Here is a 22,308-nt window from a genome sequence, read left to right as displayed (position 1 = left end):
CCGGACGTCTTCCCAGGGCGAGCACTCAGGATGTACGTGGCACAACTGGCAATTGTGTTTACAAACATTATTAATCTCTCTCCCAGTGTGGGGTATGCTCCTGCTTCGAATCATCCACCGTTGTTCCGGTATCTAAAAAGACCAGGGTAACATGTCTGAACATCCTGTTGTATTCAGCTCAAGAGTAAGCAAGTTTTTTAGTGGCTGGTCAAGGACTACATCTGCAGCATGCTACCACCCACACTGGACCCCCTACAGTTCACCTACCCACACAACCCATCAACAGATGATGCAATAGCCACAGCTCTACACACAGTCACTACACACCTGGAGAAGAGGGATGCTTATGTGAGGATGCTGTTCTTGGGCTGCAGTCAGCATTCAACACCCTAATTCCCTCCAGGTTCAACAAGAAGCTCAGAGACCTCGGCCTTCACTCTGCCTTGTGTAGATAGATCCTGGATTTCCTGTCAGATCGCTGGCAGGCAGTAAGAGTGGGCTCCCTCACCTCTGCCCCTCCACACTGATGCCCCTCAAGGCTGTGTCCTAAGCCCCCTCCTTTACTCTCTGTATACCCATGGCTGTGTCAACAATCACAGCTCCCATCTGCGAATCAAATTTTCTGACGACACTACAATGATTGGCCTGATCTCAAATAATAACAAGGTAGCCTTCAGAGAAGTAGCCGACTGGTGGCGTAGTGGCATCAGCGCTGGACTTCAGGGAGAAAGGTCCCGAGTTCATTTCCAGCAGCTCCCTTGCACGCTTTCCATCCGTGCTGGGTTGAGCGTCGAGCTAGAAACTCGACCTCGTAAAAAAAAAACCTGGTGAATGCTACAGAAACGCCATGATGAGCAATCACCAAAAAGATCGGTGCAAAAAGCTTGTCATGACGGCGCCCCAAGGACTCCACCAGGAGTTAAGGGCATTCTTTTTCTTCTATAGAGGAGTCATAATCCTGACACAGTGGTGACAAGAAAACATCCTCTCCCTCAAGTCGCTAAAACAAAGGAGCTGGTTGTGAACCACAGGAGGAATGGAGACAGGATAACCTCTATTGACTTCAATGCATCTGGGATTGAGAGGGTGAACAGCTTTAAGTTTCTCCGCATAAACATCACCGAGAATCTCACTTGCTCTCTACATACCGGCTGAGTGGTGAAAAAGGCACTTTCACCTCAGATGGCTGAAGAAGTTTGGTATGGGCCATCAAATCTCAAGAACTTTCTATAGGGGCACAAAAGAGAACATCCTGACAGGCTGCATCTCTGCCTGGTATGGGAACTGTATTCCCTCAATCACAGGACACTGCAGAGAGTGTTACAGACAACCCAGCACGTCTGGAAATGTAAACTTTCCACTATTCAGGACATTTACAAAGACGTGTGTAAAAAAGGCTTGAAGGATCATTGGGGAACCGAGCCACCCCAACCACAAACTGTTCCAGCTGCTATCATCTGGGAAACGGTACTGCAGCATAAAAGCCAGGACCAACAGGCTCCAGGACAGCTTCTTCCACCAGGCCGTCAGACTGATTAATTCATGCTGACACAACTGTATTTCTGTGTAATTTTGACTGTCCTGTTGTACATACTATTCATTATAAATTACTATAAATTGCACATTGTACATTTAGACCGAGACGTAACGTGAAGATTTTTACTTCTCATGTTTTGAACGATGCAAGTAATAAAGTCTATTAAATTTGATGGTTAGAAGGGCCAGCGGAAGAAGGAATCTGATAGGAGTGGACAGTGCAGTAAAGGGAACGAGGTGGGGAGGCAGAGGGAGGTGGTGACATTGACATGAGGCAAGGGAAGAGAGAAGGGGGTGAGTTGGCTACAATCTATTTCTGTTTCCTTCCAGTTTGGATGAACGTTCTCAGCTGAAAATGTCATGAGTTTATTGCAAACAGATGCTGCATTTATTATCTGCATTTGCAGTTTATTTATAGTTCACAGTCCTGATGTTTACTTTGTACTTTATACTTTATTGTCACCAAACAATTGACACTAGAACATACAATCATCACAGCGATATTTGATTCTGCGCTTCCTGCTGCCTGGATTACAAATCGATAGTAATTATTAAAAAAACAAATTGTAAATCATAAATAGATGGAATGTAAGGTAGTGCAAAAACACCGAGAGGCAGGTCCGGATATTTGGAGGGTACGGCCCAGATCCGGGTCAGGATCCATTCAGCAGTCTTATCACAGATGGAAAGAAGCTGTTTCTAAATCTGGCCGGCGAGTCTTCAAGCTCCTGAGCCTTTTCCCGGAGGGAAGAGGGATGAAAAGTGTGTTGGCTGGGTGGGTCCTGTCCTTGATTATCTTGGCAGCACTGCTCTGACAGCGTGCGGTGTAAAGTGAGTTCAAGGACAGAAGATTGGTTTGTGTGATGTGCTGCGCCATGTTCACGAACTTCTTCCGGTCTTGGACAGGACAACTTCCATACCAGGTTGTGATGCACCCTAGAAGAATGCTTTCTATGGTGCATCTATAAAAATTAGTGAGAGTTTTAGGAGACAGGCCAAATTTCTTTAGTTTTCTCAGGAGGTAAAGTTTAGAGATCCCGTTTACAGTTACTGTTCTAAAGATTTGCTAAATATGCCCGCAGATAAAGAACCTCAGGATTGTATGTAGTTACGGTATTTACTCTGATAATAAATTTTGCTTTGAACCTTGCCTAACTTACTAAGTTTCTGCAGCATTTCATGAGTGTTGCTCAGGATTTCCTGCATCAGCAGAATATTTTATGTCAAATATCAAACAGTGTTTCCTGAGATTAGCGGGAATATCAAACCAATGGAATGGGCTCCAGTTCCTGCTCATTCTCTCAGTGGATGCTCAGTTGAGGACGTTGATGCTTTCTTTTCCAGTTCTGGGGGCTGGAGGATTCCTGAGACTGCTGTTCCAACATACAAGTGCTCCGGGACAAGTCCAGGCTGGTTAAACGGTAAGGTCATCATGTGCAACAGCGGAGCTTGGTTACTTTTCAGGTAGAGCAGACTAGACACAGAAACAGGTCTCAACATCCCTGAGAAATGCTCCCCACAGTCACTTAAGCCACGTTGCAATTCTGGTCCCACGTGGAATCTGACAGTGGTGCATCAGCTTCCTGGAGATTCCTGGTACATGTAGCTGGTCTCTGGATCTGCCGGTCAAGCCCACTCCAGATAAGACCCGGTGCAATTTCAGAGAAGGAGCAGCACCCAGGGAGTTGAATGTAATCCACAGCAGCCAGCAGTTCATGAGGTAATTAATAAGTCAATGTAATTTCTCAATGAATCTGTAATGTCTATCAAGGTTCTCAGTCATCCAGGTCATTGCATTTCAAGCAGTTGCAAATCAAGGCAACTGGACTTGCTGTGTTTTCTGGAAGACATTTCACCACTCATCCGAGAGGCTTCTTCAGTTCTGATCCATGGTGGGCAGTTTCCCGGCTTATAAACTCTGAGTTGTTTAAAGGTATAGTGATCATATGGGGGTTGTTAAGAGTCGTAGTGGTAGTGAGGGGATCATTAGTCTTACCTTTGCGTGAATGGATGTGTGCTGGCGTAGACATGTTAGGACTGTATTGTGAGTAGCGATAGGCGGTGTCGTACCCAACCTTCTCTGTTCAGGGATGGGTTTTCCAGTTTGACGAAGATGGCTTCTTTAACCCATCTTTCAAATCACCCATCCTTCTGGCCTTGTTATCAAAGGAGTGTCCTTGTCCTTTATGTGTAGACATACAGCTGAGTATTTATTTGAGGTGTTAGCCCTCCTATGTTGGGCCAGCCACTTGTGAAGTGGTTGTTTTGTCTCACTGATATACAGATCGGTGCAGTTCTCATTCCTTGATACAATACTGTTCTGTCTGTGTTTGGGTGTAGGATCCCTGAGGTGGATGAGTTTCTGTCTGAGTATGTTTGTCGGTCTGAAAAGCACAGGGATTTGTTTTTCTTTTCTTATTCTAGACAACACAGCAAGTCCAGTTGCCTTGATTTACTACTGCTTGATAAAACTGCAATGTTTTTAGTTAATCGCAGTCCTTAGTTTCCATGTTGCAATTATTTTAAAATTCATGTTTCTTTTCTAAGTCTATGTTATGCTTATATTTGAACATATCCAACAATTATAAACAACTTACCACCACTGCAATTGTTATCAGTTTTGTATATTTTCCAAGCTTGCAGATGTCCCTGATTCTCTTTGGAAATATTCAACAGTGGGTCAGTTTGCTTATAGTTTCATCGTTGTCAAGCACCAGGGGAGGGACTTGTGTTTCATGGGACAGGGACCCACAAGGTCTCATCAGCAAGAGCTTTCCTCTGATACTAGGTGTGGCTGTGGGGAGGACAGCAGCTCACACTGACCGAGCACAGTCCAGACAGCGAGTTGTGAACAATGGTTTTGCAGTGGGTCTGGTTGAATGTTTCTCACTGTGCTGTGGAGACAGGTATATTATACAATGTTCACAAACCCCGATTCCAGGTCACCATCCCAGCGTGGGAGAGGGGGAGGTCAACAGGACTGTCTGCTTCAGCTGGAAGGAAAACAACTGCGAGACAAATCGGACAATCAAGATCAAAAACTGTGGTGCTTTCTTTGTCTACTGGCTGAAGCCGACACTCTGCTGTGACAAGGTTTATTGTACAGGTACGTTACCAAACTCCATTAACACATTGGGGGGGGGGGGGGAGAAGTTATTCGGAAATGTTGAGACATGCCAATTGATCAAAACACACAGTTTGCTGAAAATTCCAGTCTATCGCAAGATCAGTGGATCATCTCAGTCATTTCCCCTGTACCCAGTCTGCAAGTCAGTCTGCCATGTCAGAATATCATCCTCCTGATCTGACATGTAACATCCTCTCCCACACCGAGACTGACACGAACCATCCACTATCTGTGCCACATGAGTGCTGAGCACCAATCTCGAGTCAACCCCTCCTCCCATGAGGACCATAATTCTGAGGACATCCATCCTCCCCTTCTTTCACTTCCACTCTAGGTAAAATCACTCACCTCCATACAGAGTGATGGCCCATCCTCCAAACCTCAGACTGAGCAACATCTCTTATTCCCCAACCAAACCCCGATTCAGAACATATCATGAACAAGAGATAATCTGCAGGTTGGAAATACAAGCAATACACACAAAATACTAGAGGAACGGCAGGGCAGGCAGTGTCTCTGAAAAAAAGTACAGTCGATGTTTCGGGCCAAGACCCTTTGGCAGGACATGTCTTTCCCTCTTTCCCCTTCCCAAGAGGGATAAATGATGTTTGGGATGTGAAAGGAAACCAGATGGTCACATGCAGCTTCTTCACAGATATCATCAGAAGTTAGGATTGAAGCCTGGTTGCAAAGCATCTGAGCCAGCAGCTCTACCACAAGACCATAAGATACAAGAGCAGAATTAGGCCATTCACCCACTGTGTCTGTTTTGCTAGTTAATCATTGTTTACTTATTTTCTTTCTCAAACCCATTCTCCTGCCTTCTCCCAGTAACCTTTGGCACCCTGACTAATCAAGAATCTATCAACCTCCACTTTAAATATACCCAATATCATCGCTCCACCACAATCTGTGGCAAAGGATTCTCAAGATTCATACCATCTGAGTAAATAAATTTCTCATTATCTCTGTTCTAAATTGACACCCCTCTCTTTAGATGCTTGTCCTAGACTTACACCAAATAGGAACCAACCTCTCCACCTCCACCCTATCTGTACTTCTGATAATCCATGGGTTTTAGTCCACTAGTCACTGGCAGCCAACGAGAAAAGGTCCCCTTTTATTCCCACTCTGCCTCCTTCCGGTCAGCCAATTTTCTATACATATGCTAGTATCTTTCCTGTTGGGCACTGAGCCTCATATGTGGTATCTTGTCAAAGGTATCTTGAAAATCCAAATAAACATCCACTGACTATCTTTTGTCTGACCTATCTGTTATTTCCTCAAAAATTTCCAAAAGATTTGTCAGGCTACATTTCCTCTCAAGGAAACCATGCTGACTTCTGCATATTTTATCTTGCCCCCAGATATCTCAAACTCATCTTTATAATGGACTGGAACATTTTCCCACCACTGAAGTCAGGCTAACTGGCCTCCAATTTCCTTTTTTTCTGTCTCGCTCCCTTTTTAAGGAGTGGAGTGACCTTTGCAACTTTCTAGTCCTCCAGAACCATTCCAGGATCCAGTGATTGCTGAAAGATCACCACTAGTACCTCCATAATCTATTCCGCTACCTCTTTCAGAAGCCTGAGGTGTTATCCACCTGGCCCAGGTGACTTACCTGCCTTCAGATCTTCTGCCTTCAGGAGTCTTCTCCTTAGTAACAGCAACTGCACTCACTCTGCCCCCTGAAACTCAAGTTTCTGGCACGCTGGTAGTGTCTTCCAGAGTGAAGTCTCACACAAGATGCTTATTAAGTTCAGCCAGCATTTATTTGTCCCCCATTACTGCTTCCCCGACACAATTATCCAGTTGTCCAATATCCACACTCACCTCTGTTTTACCACTTTATTATCCAGATCATTGATATTGATGACAAAATACAATGGACTCCACACCGACCCCTGCGACTCTCCATTAGTGACAGGACTTCAGTCAGAGAGGCAAACACCTACTTCCACTTTCTGACTTTTTAGATTTTCCCAGAAAGTCGATGTCTAATTCAGTTTCCTGCCTCAGCTTGACTGCTCTGCGGCTGAACATTCTTGACCAAACTCCCATGTGGGAACTTGTCAAGTGCCTTGCTAAAGTCCATGTAGAAAACATCTACTGCCCTGCCTTCATCACCTTCCCTGGTAACTTCCTCGAAAACTATATAAGATTGATTAGACTCGATGTACCAGAGTGAAAGCATGCTGACTATCCTTAATCGGACCATGTTTATCCAAATACTCGTATACCCAGTCCATTAGAATAGCTTCCAATAACTTTCCCACTACTGATACCAGGCTCACCAGTTTATAATTTCCTGTTTTAGAGAAAATATAGAAAACCTAAAGCACAATACAAGCCCTTCAGCCCACGATGTTGTGCCGAACATGTACTTACTTCAGAAATTACCTAGGATTAGCCTTAGCCCTCTATTTTCTAAGGTCCATGTACCTCTCCAGGAGTCTCTTAAAAGACCCTATCGTATCCACATTCACCACTGTCACCAGCAGCCCATTCCACACACTCACCTCCCTCTGTGTAAAAAAACAAACAAACAAACAAACAAACTTGCCCCTGACACCTCCCCTGTACCTACTTCCAAACACCTGAAAACTGTGCCCTCTCGTGTTAGCCATTTTAGCCCTAGGAAAAGGCCTCTGATTATCCACATGATCAATGCCTCTCATCTTCTTATTCACCTCTATCAGGTCATCTCTCATCCTCCATCGGTCCAAGGAGAAAAGGTCAAGTTCACACAACCTAATCTCATAGGGCTTGCTCCCCAATCCAGGCAACATCCTTGAGAATATCTTCTGCACCTTTTTATAGCTTCCACATCCTTCCTGTAGTGAGATGACCAGAACTGAGCATAGTACTCCAAATGGGGTCTGACCTGTGACCTGTAACATTACCTCTCGGCTCTTTAACACAATCCCACGGATGATGAAAGCCAATGCACTGTATGACGCCTTAACCACACAGGTTTATTTTTAAATCCTTTCTTAAACATTGTCTATGCTCTAATCCTCCAGCACCTCACCTGTTGCGAAGGATGGCTTAAAGGTTTCTGCTAGCGCCCTAGAGATTTCTGCATTTGCCATCCGCAGGGTCTAAGGGAACACTTTGTAAGGCCCTGGTGGTTTATCAATCCTTATTTTCCTCTGAAGAGCAAATACCTCCTCTTCTGTAATCTTCGAACAGTGGCCAGTCAGAGAGTTGAGAATCTGGAGAGGACACAATTCACTCAGGTTTGCTGATCGAGTATTAAGGGCAGCGACACGGCTGTATTTTGAAGTTTGGAGCAGCGGCCAATCAGATAGATTAGAAACTTGAGAGGACGTAAAGCACTCCGTATTAAAAGCAACAACACGAGGTGTTTTTTTGGTACTTTGAGTAGCAGCCAATCAGCGTTCGGGATTGATTAACAAGAACAAATTAAAGTAAGGGAAGTGCAAGTAGAGCAGCCATCATTGGAGTGGACAGAGGGAGAGTGGAGATCTTGAGGATTTAGCTCTGTGCAACTTCGGAAAAGAAGAGAATTCAGTCAGGGAAGGCAAAAAACATGCAGATTGGGCTATTTTTCCCCCTTCTTTACATTTGCTGAGTTAGAACAGTAGTGATGCCAGGCAGGACAGTGGAAAGCTCCACTTGTGGGATGTGAGAAGGCAGGGAGACCTCCAGTGTCCCTGACGACTACAACTGCAATAAATGTATCCAGCCGCAGCTTCTAACAATCTGTGATAAGGAGTTTGAGCCGGAACTGGATGAACTCTGGATAATTTGGGAAGCTGATGGTGTGATAGATAGGACAGATGGAGAAGTAGTTACACCTTAGGTGCAGGGCACAGGAACTGGGTGATAGTCAGGAAGGGGAAGGGGGTTAAGGAGCCAGTGGTGAGTACCCCTGTGACCAATCCCTCAACAGCAGGTGTATCATTTTGGATATTGTTGTAGGGGGAGGGCAGAGGAAAGTCTCTCGAACTAAGTCTGCTTCTGAATTGAAGTGACATTATTTCTTACATCCTTCACATCAGGAGTAAAAATATTTATGTTGCGTCTCCATCTAAATGTGCAATCCTAGTAATTTATAATAATTTATCATAAATAGAACAGTCAATATAATATAGAGTATGCTCATATCAGCGTGACTTCATAGGTTACTCAGAAGAGAAGAGGAGAGAAGAGGCAAGGGTGATAAGGGATTTGTTATCTAGGGGAACAGAAAGGAAGTTCTGTGGGCAAGAACGAGATTCCTGGATAGTTAGTTGTCTCCAGACTTCCAGGGTCAAAAACAACTCGGATCAAATGTTGAGCATCCTTAAGTGGGAGGGTGAATATCCAGTGGTCGTGGTCCATATAGGTACCAGTGATGTGGGAATGAAAATTGATGTGATTATACATTGGGAGTTCAGGGAGTTAGATGCTAATTTAAAGGGCAGGACCTCCAGCATTGTAATCTCAGGATATCTACCTATGCCGTGTGCTAGAGAGGCAAGAAATTGGACAATTATAGAGTTTAACATGTGGCCAAGGAGTTACTGTTGGATGGAGTTCACAAGATCTTTGGATCATTAGGCTCTCTTCCAGGGTAGGTGGGACAATTTGCACTTGAACTGGAAGAGGACTAAGTGGGAAGGGTTGTTAATGCTGTACCTCTTGTTTAAAGTAGAGTTGTGGGGGACGGGACCAGAATGCCAGAACAGTTAGTGAAATGTTCTGGAGGCCCATGTTGATAAGACCTCAGATAAAATCAGGAATCAATAGGTTGAGTATAGTGCAACTCGTGTCCTGAGCTGCAGATATTTCAATGCAAGAAGTATCGTAGGAAAGGTGGAAGAGCTCAGGGTGTAGATCCACACCTGGAATTATCTCCTGGGGCAGGTCATGCCTTGCTAACTGGAATGAATTTCTGAGGATGTAACAAAACACATTGATGAAGGTAAAGCAATGGATGTAGTGTATATGGACTATAGTAAGTCATTTTGTAAGGTTCCCCATTCGAGGCTCATTCAGAAAGTAATGAGGCATTGGATCCAAGCATACTTTGCTTTGTGGATCCAGAATTGGCTTGCCCACAGAAGGCAAAGTGTGGTTGTGGATGGTTTGTATTCTGCTGGAGGACAGTGACAAGTGGTGTCCTGCAGGAATCTGTTCTGGGACGCCTTCTCTTTGTGATTTTTATAAATGACCTGGAAGTAGAGGGGTGGGTTAGTAAGTGTGCTGATAACATAAAAGCTGTGAATGTTGCAGGTAGACTGGAGGGTTGTCAGAGTTTATATTGCAACATCAGTACCTTGCAGAACTGGTTTGATAAGTGGGAGATGGATTTCAACCCCGATAAGTGTGAAGCTGTTCATTTTGGTAGGTCAAATTTGAAGACAATATAATATTAATTTAAGACTCTTGGCCGTGTGGAGAATCAGTGAGATCTTGGGGTCCTTGTCCATAGGACACTCAAAGCTGCTGTGCAGATTGACAGTGTCGTTAGGAAGGCGTATGGTGCGTTGGCCTTCATCATCCGTGGGACTGAGTTCAAGAGCCGTGAGGTAATGATTCAGCTTTTCAACACCACTTCAACACCAAGTGTCAGACACCACTTGAAGTACTATGTTCAGTCTTGGTCACCTCACTACAGGAAGGATGTGGATACTATAGAGCGAGTGCAGAGGAGATTTACAAGAACGTTGCTTGTATTGGAGAGCATGCCTTACAGGTTGAGCGAACTTGGCCTTTTCTCCATGGGTTGACAGAGGATGAGAGGTGACCTGGTAGAGGTGTAGGATGATGAGAGGCATTGATCATGTGGATAACAAGAGGCTTTTTCCCAGGGCTGAAACATCTAACATGAGGGGGCATAGATTTCAGGTGCTTGGAGGTAGGTACAAGGGGGATGTCAAAGGTATTTTTTTTCACACAGAGTGCTGGGTGTGTGGAATACACTGCTGGTGATGGTGGTAGAGGTGGATACAATAGGGTCTTTTAAGAGACTCTTAGATAGGCACATGAAGCTTAGAAAGAGGGCAATGTGGTAGGGAAATTCTTGGCAGTTTCAGGTGTAGATTATATGGTTGGCACAACATTGTGGGCCAACGGGCCTGTAATGTGCTGCAGATTTCTATGTTCTATGATATTGTAGCCAGCAGTGAGACTTGGTTGCAGGAAGGACAGGACTTGCAACCAATATGAAACATTCCAGATAATCCAAAGGATATCAGTTGATTGTAACAAATACAAGCTGCAAAAAAAAAATAACAAGTAAACATTCCAACCAACCACTTCCCAATCTTCTAGCATCTCACTAAGTTTTGATATATTCACCCAATGGTGTACTACAAATTTTTAGGATAAATCTTTCCAGTGCCTTTGAAATGGGTCCCAGAAACCCCAGCTGTTGTTCTGCATTCAGCCCTGCTTGTTTCTGCTTAATCTCTCAGCCTTTCCATGTGTTGGGATTAATGCTGTCCATCCTCAGGGTATGGTAGTGACATGGAGGTATGCGGAAAGTATGAAGTGAGGATGTTGAGTGCCTTGTAGTGACTCAGAGAGTGAGCTGTACTTAGAGAATGAGAACACATTGTTATCGGAGAGTTTCAGTCTGGTGTCAATCATTGTTGACAGATGGCCTGAAATGTTAATTTTGATCCTCTTCCCACAGATGAAGACTGACCGACTTAGAATTCACGTGTTTTCTGCTTCAGTTTTAGTTTCCCATCGTCTGCAGTTCTGTTTTTATTGTCAGTTGTTCTCTTTAGTTTAATTTCATTCCAACTGGGTGGTCAATTGTTTGTTCCCCTATTCCCACTATTTGCCCCTGTTTACTACAGATCCAGCATCTGTACCAACTCTGCAACCCGTGGGGACAACTTCTGAGCCAGGCAATGATTCGTACACGATCACGGACCCAGTGACATGCCCAGGTAATAGTGGTGGGGATTTGCTTTAAGCAGGCTCCTCTCTGAAATCATCATCAGATTCAACCAGGATCATGGAGTGCGTGGCATTGACTGAGGGAAGAATGGTGATAGAGTGACTGAAGGAAGAGGGGTGAATTGAATTGACTTTATTTCATATGTATTTCACATACATAAGGAGTAAAATGCTTTACGTTATGTCTCTGTCTGAATGTGCAATTTATAGTAATTTATAATGAATAGTATGTACAACGGGACAGTCAATATAACATAGAATTACAATTGTATCACATGATTTAATCAGTCTGATGGCCTGGTGGAAGAAGTTGTCATGGAGCCTGTTAGGCCAAGCTTTTATACTGCGCGAACATTTCCTGGATGGTAACAGATGGAACAGTTTGTGGTTGGGGTGAGTCGTGTCCCAATGATCCTTTGGGCCCTCTTTACACACCTTTCACTGTAAATGCCCTGAGTAGTGAGAAGTTCACATCTGCAGATGCGCTGGGCTGTCCACACCACTCTCTGCAGAGCCCTGCGACTGGGAGAAGTACAATTCCCATACCAGGCAGTGATACAGCCAGTCAGGATGCTCTTAATTGTGACTCTGTAAAGGGTTCTTAAGATCTGGAGACAGCCAAACTTCTTCAACCGCATGAGATGAAAAAGGCGGTATTGTGCGGTTTTACCACACAGCCGGTATGTACAGATCACATGATGTTCACAGTTATGTGTAAACTGAGGAACTTCAACCCTTTCAACCCCAGATCAATTGATGTCAATGTGGGTGAGTCTATCTCCGTTCCTCCTGCAATCCACAACCAGCTCCTTTATTTTTGTGACTTTGGGGGAGAGGTTGTTTTCTTCACACCACTTCTTCTCTGTAGGCTGACTCGTTATTACTTGAGATAAGGCCAATCAATGTAGTATCTTTCTTTTCTTAATCTTTTTATTGATTAAAACAAGTATATATATGTATCAGTAACAATATAAACCAAGATTAAGGTAGGCATTGTCAAAATCATAGATATTTTTAAATTAGTAAGAAAATATAATAAAAAAATGAAAATAACAATTCTCCTCTTACCAGTTTATGAAGAGAAAGGAAAAAACATTGGGTTTTAAATGAAAAGAAAAAAGCAACTCACTATATTAAAAAAAAACAGAACAGAAAAAAAGGCACTGGGCAGTCCATTTTGAGGATATGACCAAAAAGGAAAGAAGGAAAGACTTTCTAATCAAATCTAAAACTTAGAAAAAAAATTGAAGGAGTAATAAATCAAATTAAATGAAAGTATTGGATAAAGAGTTACCATATTTGCTCAAATTTAAAGGATGCATCAAATGTCTGACTTCCTATTTTCTCTAAACATAAACAGGGCGTAATGGAGGAGAGCCAGTAAAAGACCGTAGGTGAATTAGGATGTAGTATCATCTGCAAATTTAATTATCAGATTGGAGCTGTGGGTGGCAACCGTCATGGGTGTACAGAGAGCAGAGGATGGGGCTTAGTACGCAGCACTGAGGGGCTCCTGTGTTGAGGGTCAGGGGGGCAGAAGTGAGGGAGCTCACACTTACCACCTGCCGGCAATCTGACAGGAAGTCCAGAATCCAGCTGCTCAAGGCAGGGTGAAGTCTGAGGTCCCTGAGCTTCTTGTCAAACATGTAGGGAATTATGGTGTTGAATGCTGAACTGTAGTCCAAGAACAGCATTCTCACATAAACATCCCTCTTCTCCAGATGTGTATGGACAGATGTGGCTATTGCGTTATCTATCAATCGGTTGTGACGAATGGTGAATTGTAGGGGCTCCAGTGTGGGCGGTAGCATGCTGCAGATATAGTCCTTGACAGGCGCTCATAGCAATTGAGGAGAATGTGACAGGGCACAAGTTGTTCAGACATGTTACCCTGGTCGTCTTATGTACAGGGATGTCGGATGTTTTGAATGAGTAGGACACCATACACTGGGAGAGGGAGAGAGTAAAACTGGTTCAAACACACCAGCTAGTTGTGCCGCACACACTCTGAGTACCCGCCCTGGGATGCCGTCCGGTCCCGTAGCCTTGCGGCTGTTCACTCGTGGAAACATCTGCATCCTTTAGGCTCAGAGACGACCAAGTTGCAGGTTGTATCGGGGGCTCAGTGTTGGTGACGTTGAACCAAGTGTGAAAAAGGTTTCGCTCATCTGGGAGAGAGGCCAGCGATGATGGCGGCACCACTGCTTTTAGCTTTGAAGTCTGCAATGGTGTGCAGAGCTTCCCATAAGTTGTGTGTGTTTTGGTGGAGAGTTGTGTCTGGATCTTGTCCTTGTATTGAGGTTTTGCTGACTTGATGACTTTGTTGGTTTGTAGCTGAATTTCTGAAGTTACTGGTGGCAAAAATCTCTGTCTCACAACGGATTGGCCGAGGGGGACGGGTGACGGATTGGCCGAGGGGGACGGGTGAAGGAGTGGCCGAGGGAGACAGGTTACGGAGTGGCCGAGGGTGACAGGTGATGGAGTGGCCGAGGGTGACGGAGTGGCCGAGGGAGATGGGTTACGGAGTGGCCGAGGGAGACGGGTGACGGAGTGGCCGAGGGTGACGGAGTGGCCGAGGGAGATGGGTTACGGAGTGGCCGAGGGAGACGGGTGACGGAGTGGCCGAGGGAGACGGGTGACAGAGTGGCCGAGGGAGACGGGTTACGGAGTGGTCGAGGGAGACGAGTTACAGAGTAGCCGAGGTTGACGGAGTGGCCGAGGGAGACGGGTTACGGAGTGGCCGAAGGAGACGGGTGACAGAGTGGCTGAGGGTGACGGAGTGGCCAAGGGAGACGGGTGACGGAGCTGCCGAGGGTGACGGGTGACGGAGCGGCCGAGGGAGACGGGTGACAGATCTGCCGAGGGAGACAGGTGATGGAGCGGCCGAGGGAGATGGGTGACGGAGTTGCCGAGTGTTTTGGGGACTGTGTGGCAGAGAGAGTTGTGTGACTGAGTGGCTGAGGCAAATGGGTGACAGATGGACTGAGGACAGAGAGGTGTCCAATGGCCAAAAGGCTGTGGAAGCGACCCAAGGAAAAGTGTTGAGGGAGTAAGTAAAAGAGTGTTGCCTGGCCATCTGACAAGTGGGTACAGACACAAATATACAGGTATTCCAAGCTGTGGGGTAGTGGAGGCCACTCAGTCTGGGGACGACCAGAAGGTCGTGCGTTCAGATAAACATGAAGTCAAATGAATGTACAGATTCTGGGGGTTATGTAGTTACCATAGCACAGAGGGTCAGATATGAGTTGCATCTTCGAGAATTGTTCTGAGTGACTGACATACAGGCAAGGGGGGACTCAGAGTGGTTATGAAGGAAATGCCAAAGAGGGTTCTAGCCATCACTTCAAAAGATGGAGGTGATTTGTTTCCTATGACTTATGACAAATGAGTGGACCTCTAATGGGAGGAGCTTGGAGAATACAGGGACCAGTGGTTTGTTGAGTGCTGTATAACCCAACATTGCTGCTAGGAAGGGCGTTTGTTCCTACGGTGGAACGTTGGTTTTGGTTATTCCTGTAGTCTGTCCTATCACAAGCGAACTCTATAAATCCTCTCTGTCACTCACCATGTATCCCCGATTTAAAACAGATTCAGCGCCTCTTGGGAACAGTTGGGTACACAGCGGGTCTTCACCCACAATCCCATAACCATCTACAAGCACATATGTGATTGGAAGGGTCGTACAAATGGAGCCTCCCGCATATCCCTGTTTGTTACCTATCCAGCATCCTCGAGAATTGTTCTGACGGACGGACATAACGACAAGGAGTGACTCAGGATGGGTATGGAGGGAAATTGAAAAAAGAGGATCGACTTAGGACAGCTGAGTGAACCTCTCATTGGAGGAGCACGTGGAAGACAGTAGTTGGATGAGTTCTGTATAACCTTACATTGCAGTCATGATTGGCATTTGCTGGTACAGTGAAAAGTTGGTTTTGGTCACTCCTGCAGTCACCACTATCACAAACGAGCTCAATCGTTTCTCTCTGGCACTCACCATGTGTCCCTGATCTAAAACAGATGCAGGGTCTAAGGGGAACAGTACAGAACAGGTCTTTGTCCACAGTCACATAACCATCTACAGGCACACTTGTCAGAAGTAAGGGTTGTAGAAATAGATCCTCCCAAAAGTCTCTACAGTTGACCTTTGTCTGGACTGTGTTACCAGAAATAGGGAGAAGTTTCTTGGGCACTGAAAGGTCTGAATGTAAGTAAGTCATCTGAAGTAGATGGTGTACCACCAGGGTTCTGGAAGAGCTGGCTGGAGAGATTGTGGAGGTATTTGCAATGATCTTCAAGAATCGTTACATTCTGGAATGGTTCCGGAAGACTGGAAAAAGACAAATTTCAATCCACTCTTCAAAAAGGTAGAGAGGAAGAGGGAAGGAAACTATAGGCCAGTTATTCTGACCTCAATGATTGGGAAGATATAGGATGCCGAAATATGTGATCAATTTCCTGTTCCTCTGTTCTCAACATGTATCATCATTTTTTTACAGATCCAGCATCTGTATCAACTCCACAAGCAGAAAGGACAACACCTGAGCCAAGTGATGATTTGTCCATGATAACGTATCCAGATACAAGCTCAGGTATCAGTTGTGGGGACATGTTTTACACAGAATCCTCTCTGAAATTATCATTGAAGGGATTCAACCAGAATCAAGGGACTGACTGAGTTGCATGATGGAGTGACCTAGGGAGATGGCTGACAGACTGGCAAAGGGTGAAAGGTGGAGGAGTGATCAGGTGAGATTGGTGACTGAGTGGCTGAAGGATATCAGTGACGGAGAGTCCGAAGGATATGGGTGATGGAGTGGTCAAGGGGTATGTGTGATGGTGTGGGAGAGGGAGATGTGTGATGGAGTCGGCAAGATGTATGTCTGACAAAGTGGCCAAGCAGAAGTGGTGTCAGAGGGCCAAAAGGTGTTTGAAGAGACTGAAGGGAAGGTTTGATAAGGCAGGAAAGGAATGTTGCATTACCAATTGGAATGGACAGAAATATCTCAGTACTTCCAGCCATGCAATTCAGCTAGAATCAGCTGACTATTGAGAGGAGACTGGTGATGGAGTGACTGTGGGTGGTGTTTGACGGAGTGATTGATGGGTGTGAGTGACAGAGTAAACGAGTGAGGTGGGTGATGGAAGGACTAAAGAAGATGGGTGACAGACGGACCGAGGACAGAGGTGACTGGGATGGTCAAAAGGGTCTGGAAGAGATTCAGTAGAGTATTGAGGGAACAAGTTAAAGAGTGTTACATTGGGGGTCTGACCAAAGGGAATGGATAAAAGTGTGTAGGATTTCCTTGAGCATTGGGGGTGGCAGATGTCACTGGGCCTGGTACATGAGTGAGTGGGATGACCAGAACGTTGTGCATTCAGATAAACATGAAGGGAAATGTACTTACAAATGCTAGGGGTTATCGAGTTACCATAGCACAGAGCCTTAGATATGGGTATCCCTGGACATTGCAAACCCGAGAATCATTCTGAGTGCATGACTTACAGGCAAGGAGTGACACAGAGTGGGTATGGAGGGAAATTGACAAAGAGGGTTATTACCATCACTTGGACAGATGGAAGTGAATTGTTCGGAATGACTTTGGACAGCTGAGCGGACATCTCAGTTGAGGAACAAGTCCCTATAGTGGAGCTTTGACTTTCAAGATTCATTAGAATCTGGAATGTTTTCAGGAGACTGGAAAATTACACATGTCAGTCCACACTTCAAGAAGGTAGAGAGGTAGAAGGAAGGAAACTATAGGCCTGTTATTCCAACCACAGTGGTAGCGAAGATGTTGGAGGTCCAACTGGGTGGTCAATTGTCTGTTTCTCTGTTCCCAACAAGTGCCCTTGTTTATTACATATTCAACATCTGTACCAACTCCACAAACTGAGTGGACAACTCCTGAGCCAGGCGATGATTTGTCCACGATCATGGACCCAGATACAAGCTCAGGTATACGTTGTGGGGATCTGTTTTACAAAGAATCCTCTCTGATATTATCATCCAAGGGATTCAACCAGAATCCAGGGATTGACTGAGGGAAGATAGGTGACGGAACAGCCGAGGGAGATAGGGAATCAACACAAAGCTGTAGGTTTTCCGTGGGGGATGGGTGTGGCCACCGGGCCTGGTACGTGGGTGGGTGGGAAGATGGTCATGCATTCAGACAAACATGAAGTGGTCGGGGATAACTGAGTGACTGTAGCAGACAGGGTCAATTCTGAATACCCTTGGTTTTTCCATCCTCCAGAAATGCTGTGAGGTGCCTGACATACAGACAAAGAGTGACTCAGAATGGGAATGGAGAAATTGTCAAAAAGAGTTCTCAACATCTTTTGGAAAGTTGGAAATGATTTGTTTGGGATATAACAGGGATGCTGAGCAGACATTGGAGAGCATGTGGAATGCAGTGAATGGTGGTTGAATGAGTTCTGTTTAAATTTCCATGACTGCTGTGGTGGGTATTTGCTTGTAAGATGGAAGGAAGGTTTCAGCAATTCCTGTCTTCTCTCCTATCACAAGCAGCTCAATACTTCCTCTCCTAAAGTCAGAATGTGTCCCTGATTTAAACCAGATTCACAGTCACTTGGGCACAATAGGGTACAGAGCAGGACTTTGTCATCAATCCCATAAATAACTACAGGCACGTCTGTCAGTGTTATGGGGTTGTAGAAAACAATCCTATACCAAAGGAAGGAAACTATTGGCCAATTATTCTGATCTAAGTGGTTGGAAAGTTGTTGGAGTCCCATATGTCTGGCCAATTGTTTGTTCCTCTGCTCTGAATATGTACCCCTTTTTATTACAGATGCAGCATCAGAGCCACCTCTGCAACCTGAGGGGACAACTCCTGATACAAGCGAGGATTTGTCCACGATCACAGACCCAGGCACAAGCTCAGGTATCAGTTGCAGGGACGTGTTTTACACAGCCTCATCTCTGAGACTGGCATTGAAGGGATTCCACCAGAATCAAGAGACTGACTGAGGCGAGATGGGTGACAGAATGACTGAGGGAGAGGAGTGATGGAGTGACTGAAGGAGATGGTTGACAAAGTGACTAGGAAGATTAGTGCCAGAGTCACAGAGGGAAAAGGGCGACGGAGTGACCAAGGCAGATGGGCGACAGAGTGGCCAAGAGGAGAGGGGTGTGGAAACAAGAGTTTTACATAATTGGTCTGACCAACTGGAATGGACACAAATATCTAGCTATTCCGAGCTGTGGGTTCGGCAGAGACCACTGGGCCTGGTACATGGGTGAGCGGGACATGAAGCTGAATGAATGTACAGATGCAGGGGATTATTGAGTTACATAGCACAGAGGGTCCAGAGGGTCAGATATGAGTATCCCTGGATGTGGCATCCTCAAGAATTGTTCTGAGTGATGAATGTACAGGCAAGGAGTGATTCAAAGTGGGTATGGAGGGAATTGTCCAAGAGAGTTCTAGCCATCACTTGGAAAGATGGAGATGATTTGTTTGGGATGACTTAGGACAGCTGAGTGGACCTCCCATTGGAGCCGCATGTGGAATACAGTGACTGGTGTATAACCTTACATTGTGGCTGTGATGGGCATTTGCAGGTGAAGTGGAAGGGTGGTTTTGATGATTCGTGTCGTCTCTCCTATCACAGGCGAGCTCAATAATTCCTCTCCTGCACTCACCATGTGTCCCTGATTTAAAACAGATTTAAGGTCTTTTGGAAACAGTACGGTATCGAGCAGGTTTTTCACATTATCCAATAACCATCTACAAGCATATCTGTCAGTATTAGGATTTGTAGAAATGGAGCCTCGCAAGTCTCTATGGTGGTACTTTGAATGTCTGTGTTACCATAACTGGAGAGAAGTTTATTGGGAAGCTGAAGGTCTGAATGTAGAAAAGTCACCTGAGCTGGATCGTGTACCCCTGGAGTTCTGGAAGAGGTGGCTGGAGAGATTGTGGAGGTACTTGTAATGATCTTTCAAGAATCATTAGTTTCTGGAATGGTTCCAGAAGACTGGAAAATTACAAATGTCACGCCACTCTTGAAGAAGGCAGAGGGGTAGAAGAAAGGAAACCAATGGCTGGTTATTTTGATGTCAGCCGTTGGAAAGATTTTGGAGTCTCAACTGGCTGTTCAATTGTCTGTTCCTCTGTTCCTTGTATGTACACCTGTTTATTACAGATGCAACATCTATAACAACTCCACAAACTGAGGGGAAAACTCCTGAGCAAGGCGATGATTTGTCCACGATCACGGACCAAGATCCGAATGCAGGTATCAGTTGTGGTGATGGGTTTTACACAGATTCTTCTCTGAAAATATCAACTAATGTATTCAACCGGAATCAAGTGACTGACTGAGGGGAGCTGGGTGATGATGTGGCAGAGGGAGCGAAGTAGTCAAGGGAGCTGGATGACGGAGTGGCCGATGTAGATTGGTGACTGAGGTGCTGAGAACAGAGGGGTGTCGGATGGCCTGGAAGGTATAGGATAGACCTAGGGGAGAGTGTTAAGGAAGCAAGTAAAATAATGTTGCATGACAGGTCTGACCAATATGAATGGGCGCAAATATCTTGGTATTCCGAGCAGTGGATGTTGAGGAGGCCACTGAGACTGGTACGTGGAACAGCGGGGTGAACAGAAGTTCATGCATTGTGGAAACATGATGTGAAATGAATGTACCGATGCTGGGGATGGTTGAGAGACTGTAGCATACAGGGTCAGATAAGAGTATCCCTGGATGTTACACCCTAGAGAATTGTTCTGGAGTGTCAACACACAGGCAAGGATTGAGTCAGAAAGGGAATGGAGAGAATTGTAAAACAGCCATCTAGTAGAAAGCTGGAGGTGTTTTGTTATAGACAATGTAGTTCAGCTGAGCAGACGTCTCATGCGAGGAGGATGTGGATTGCAGTGATTGGTGGTTTGGTGAGCACCATATAACCTTACATTGTGGAGCACAATGGGCCTGTGCTGGCATGATAGAATGCTGATTTTGGTGATTCGTGTGGTCTCTTCTCAAACTAGCTCAATACTTTCTGCCCAACATTCACCAAGTGTTCCTGATTTAACATACAACCAACATCCCTTGGGCACAGTAGGGTGCAGAGTATGACTTCCTCCACAATCCCATTACCATCAACAAGCACATTGTCAGTTATAGGGGTTGTAGAAATTGAGGCTGTCCCATGTCCCTGTGGTGGAACTTTGAATGTTTGTGTTTCCATAACAAGAGAGGAGGTGCTTGGAAAACAGAAAGGTCTGAATGTAGATATATCAACTGGACCAGGTATTCTCCACCCCGGAGTCCTGGAAGACGTGGCTAAAAGATTGTGGAGGCATTAGTAATGATCTTTCATGGATCACTAGATTCTCAATATTTCTGGAAGACTAGGAAATTACAGATGCCACTCCACTCCTGAATAAGTTGTAGAGGCAGAAAGGAGGAAACTTTAGACCTGTTATTCTGATCTTAATGGTTGGGAACTTGTTGGAATCCCAACTCAGTGGTCTATTTTCTATTCCTCTGTTCCCACCATGTACCCCTGTTTATTACAGAACCAGCATCTGTACCAACTGCACAAACAAAGTGGACAACTCCTGAGCCAATGGATGATTTGTCCATGATCACGGACACAAAAGCAAGCTCTGGTGTCATTTGTGGGATCGTGTTTTACAAAGAGTCCTCTCTGCAAATATGATCCAAAGGATTCAACCAGAATCAAGGGGCTGACTGAGGGGAGATCGGTGATAGAGGGACCAAGGAAGATTGGTGTTAGTGTCAGCGACAGAGATGGGTGATGGAGTCAGCCAGGGAGATGGGTGATAGACTAACTGATAGAGGTAGTTGACGGAGAGGCTATGGGAGTAGAGTGACGGAGTGTCCGAGGGATATGGGTGATGGAGGTACTGAGGACAGAGTGGTGCTGTAGCGCCAAAAAGGTGTAGGAAGAGGGGTGAGGAAGGAAGACATAGAGTGTTTCATGATATATCTGACCTATTGGAACAACACACATTTCTTGGTATTCGGAACAGTGGGGATGGGGGAGTCCACTGTGCATGGTACATGGGTGAGTGGGATGAATTGAAGGTCATGCATTGAGATAAACATAAAGAGAAATGAATGTACAGTTGTTGGGGACAGCTAAGTGACTGCAGCATACGGGGTCAGATCTGAATATCCCTGGATGTTGCATCCGAGATAATTGTTCTGGAGTGTCTGACGTATGGGTAATATGTGACTTAGATTGGGACTGGAGAAATTGTCAAACATTTCCAGCTATCTGCTATAAAGGAGGTGATTTGTTTGGGATAACTCAGCACCTCTCATGGGAGGAAGACGCAAAATGCAGAGACTGGCGTTTAGGTGAGTGCAGTATAACCTTATATGATGGTGTGTGTGGGCTTGTGTTGGGACAATGGAAGACTGGTTGTGGTGACTTCTGTAGTCTCGTCCCATCACAAGCTAGCACATAACACCCTCTCTTACACTCACCATGTCTCTCTGATCTAAAACACATGCAGGGTCACTTGGGAAGAGTAGGGTATGGAGCACGACTTTGACCACAGTCCCAGTAACATCTACCAGCACCTTTGTCAGTGGAAGGGGTTGTAGAAATGGAACCTCCTTCAAATCTATATTGTGGAGCTTTGACTGGACTATGTTACCAGAAATAGAGAGGAGGCACCCCAGAATTCTGGAAGTGGTGGCTGAAGAGATAGTGGAAGCATTAG

At 45.3% G+C, this 22,308-nt stretch overlaps 1 protein-coding gene across 1 annotated transcript in view; it reads left to right on the top strand.

Annotated features, from left to right (window-relative positions):
* LOC134341521 (uncharacterized) overlaps positions 1-22,308 on the top strand; it is a 77,349-nt gene that overhangs the window by 35,850 nt on the left and 19,191 nt on the right. Inside the window, exons 10-15 of the mRNA XM_063039393.1 lie at positions 2,881-2,957; positions 4,478-4,642; positions 11,479-11,571; positions 16,084-16,176; positions 18,400-18,492; positions 19,757-19,849. Of these exons, the coding sequence (XP_062895463.1) occupies positions 2,881-2,957; positions 4,478-4,642; positions 11,479-11,571; positions 16,084-16,176; positions 18,400-18,492; positions 19,757-19,849 (614 nt within the window). The remainder of the gene's footprint in view (positions 1-2,880; positions 2,958-4,477; positions 4,643-11,478; positions 11,572-16,083; positions 16,177-18,399; positions 18,493-19,756; positions 19,850-22,308) is intronic.

Source organism: Mobula hypostoma, unplaced genomic scaffold (genome assembly GCF_963921235.1).
Source record: "Mobula hypostoma unplaced genomic scaffold, sMobHyp1.1 scaffold_36, whole genome shotgun sequence".
Lineage (NCBI taxonomy): Eukaryota > Metazoa > Chordata > Chondrichthyes > Myliobatiformes > Myliobatidae > Mobula > Mobula hypostoma.
The sequence above is the reverse complement of the archived record's forward strand: the minus strand, read 5'-3'. Positions and strand labels throughout refer to the sequence as shown.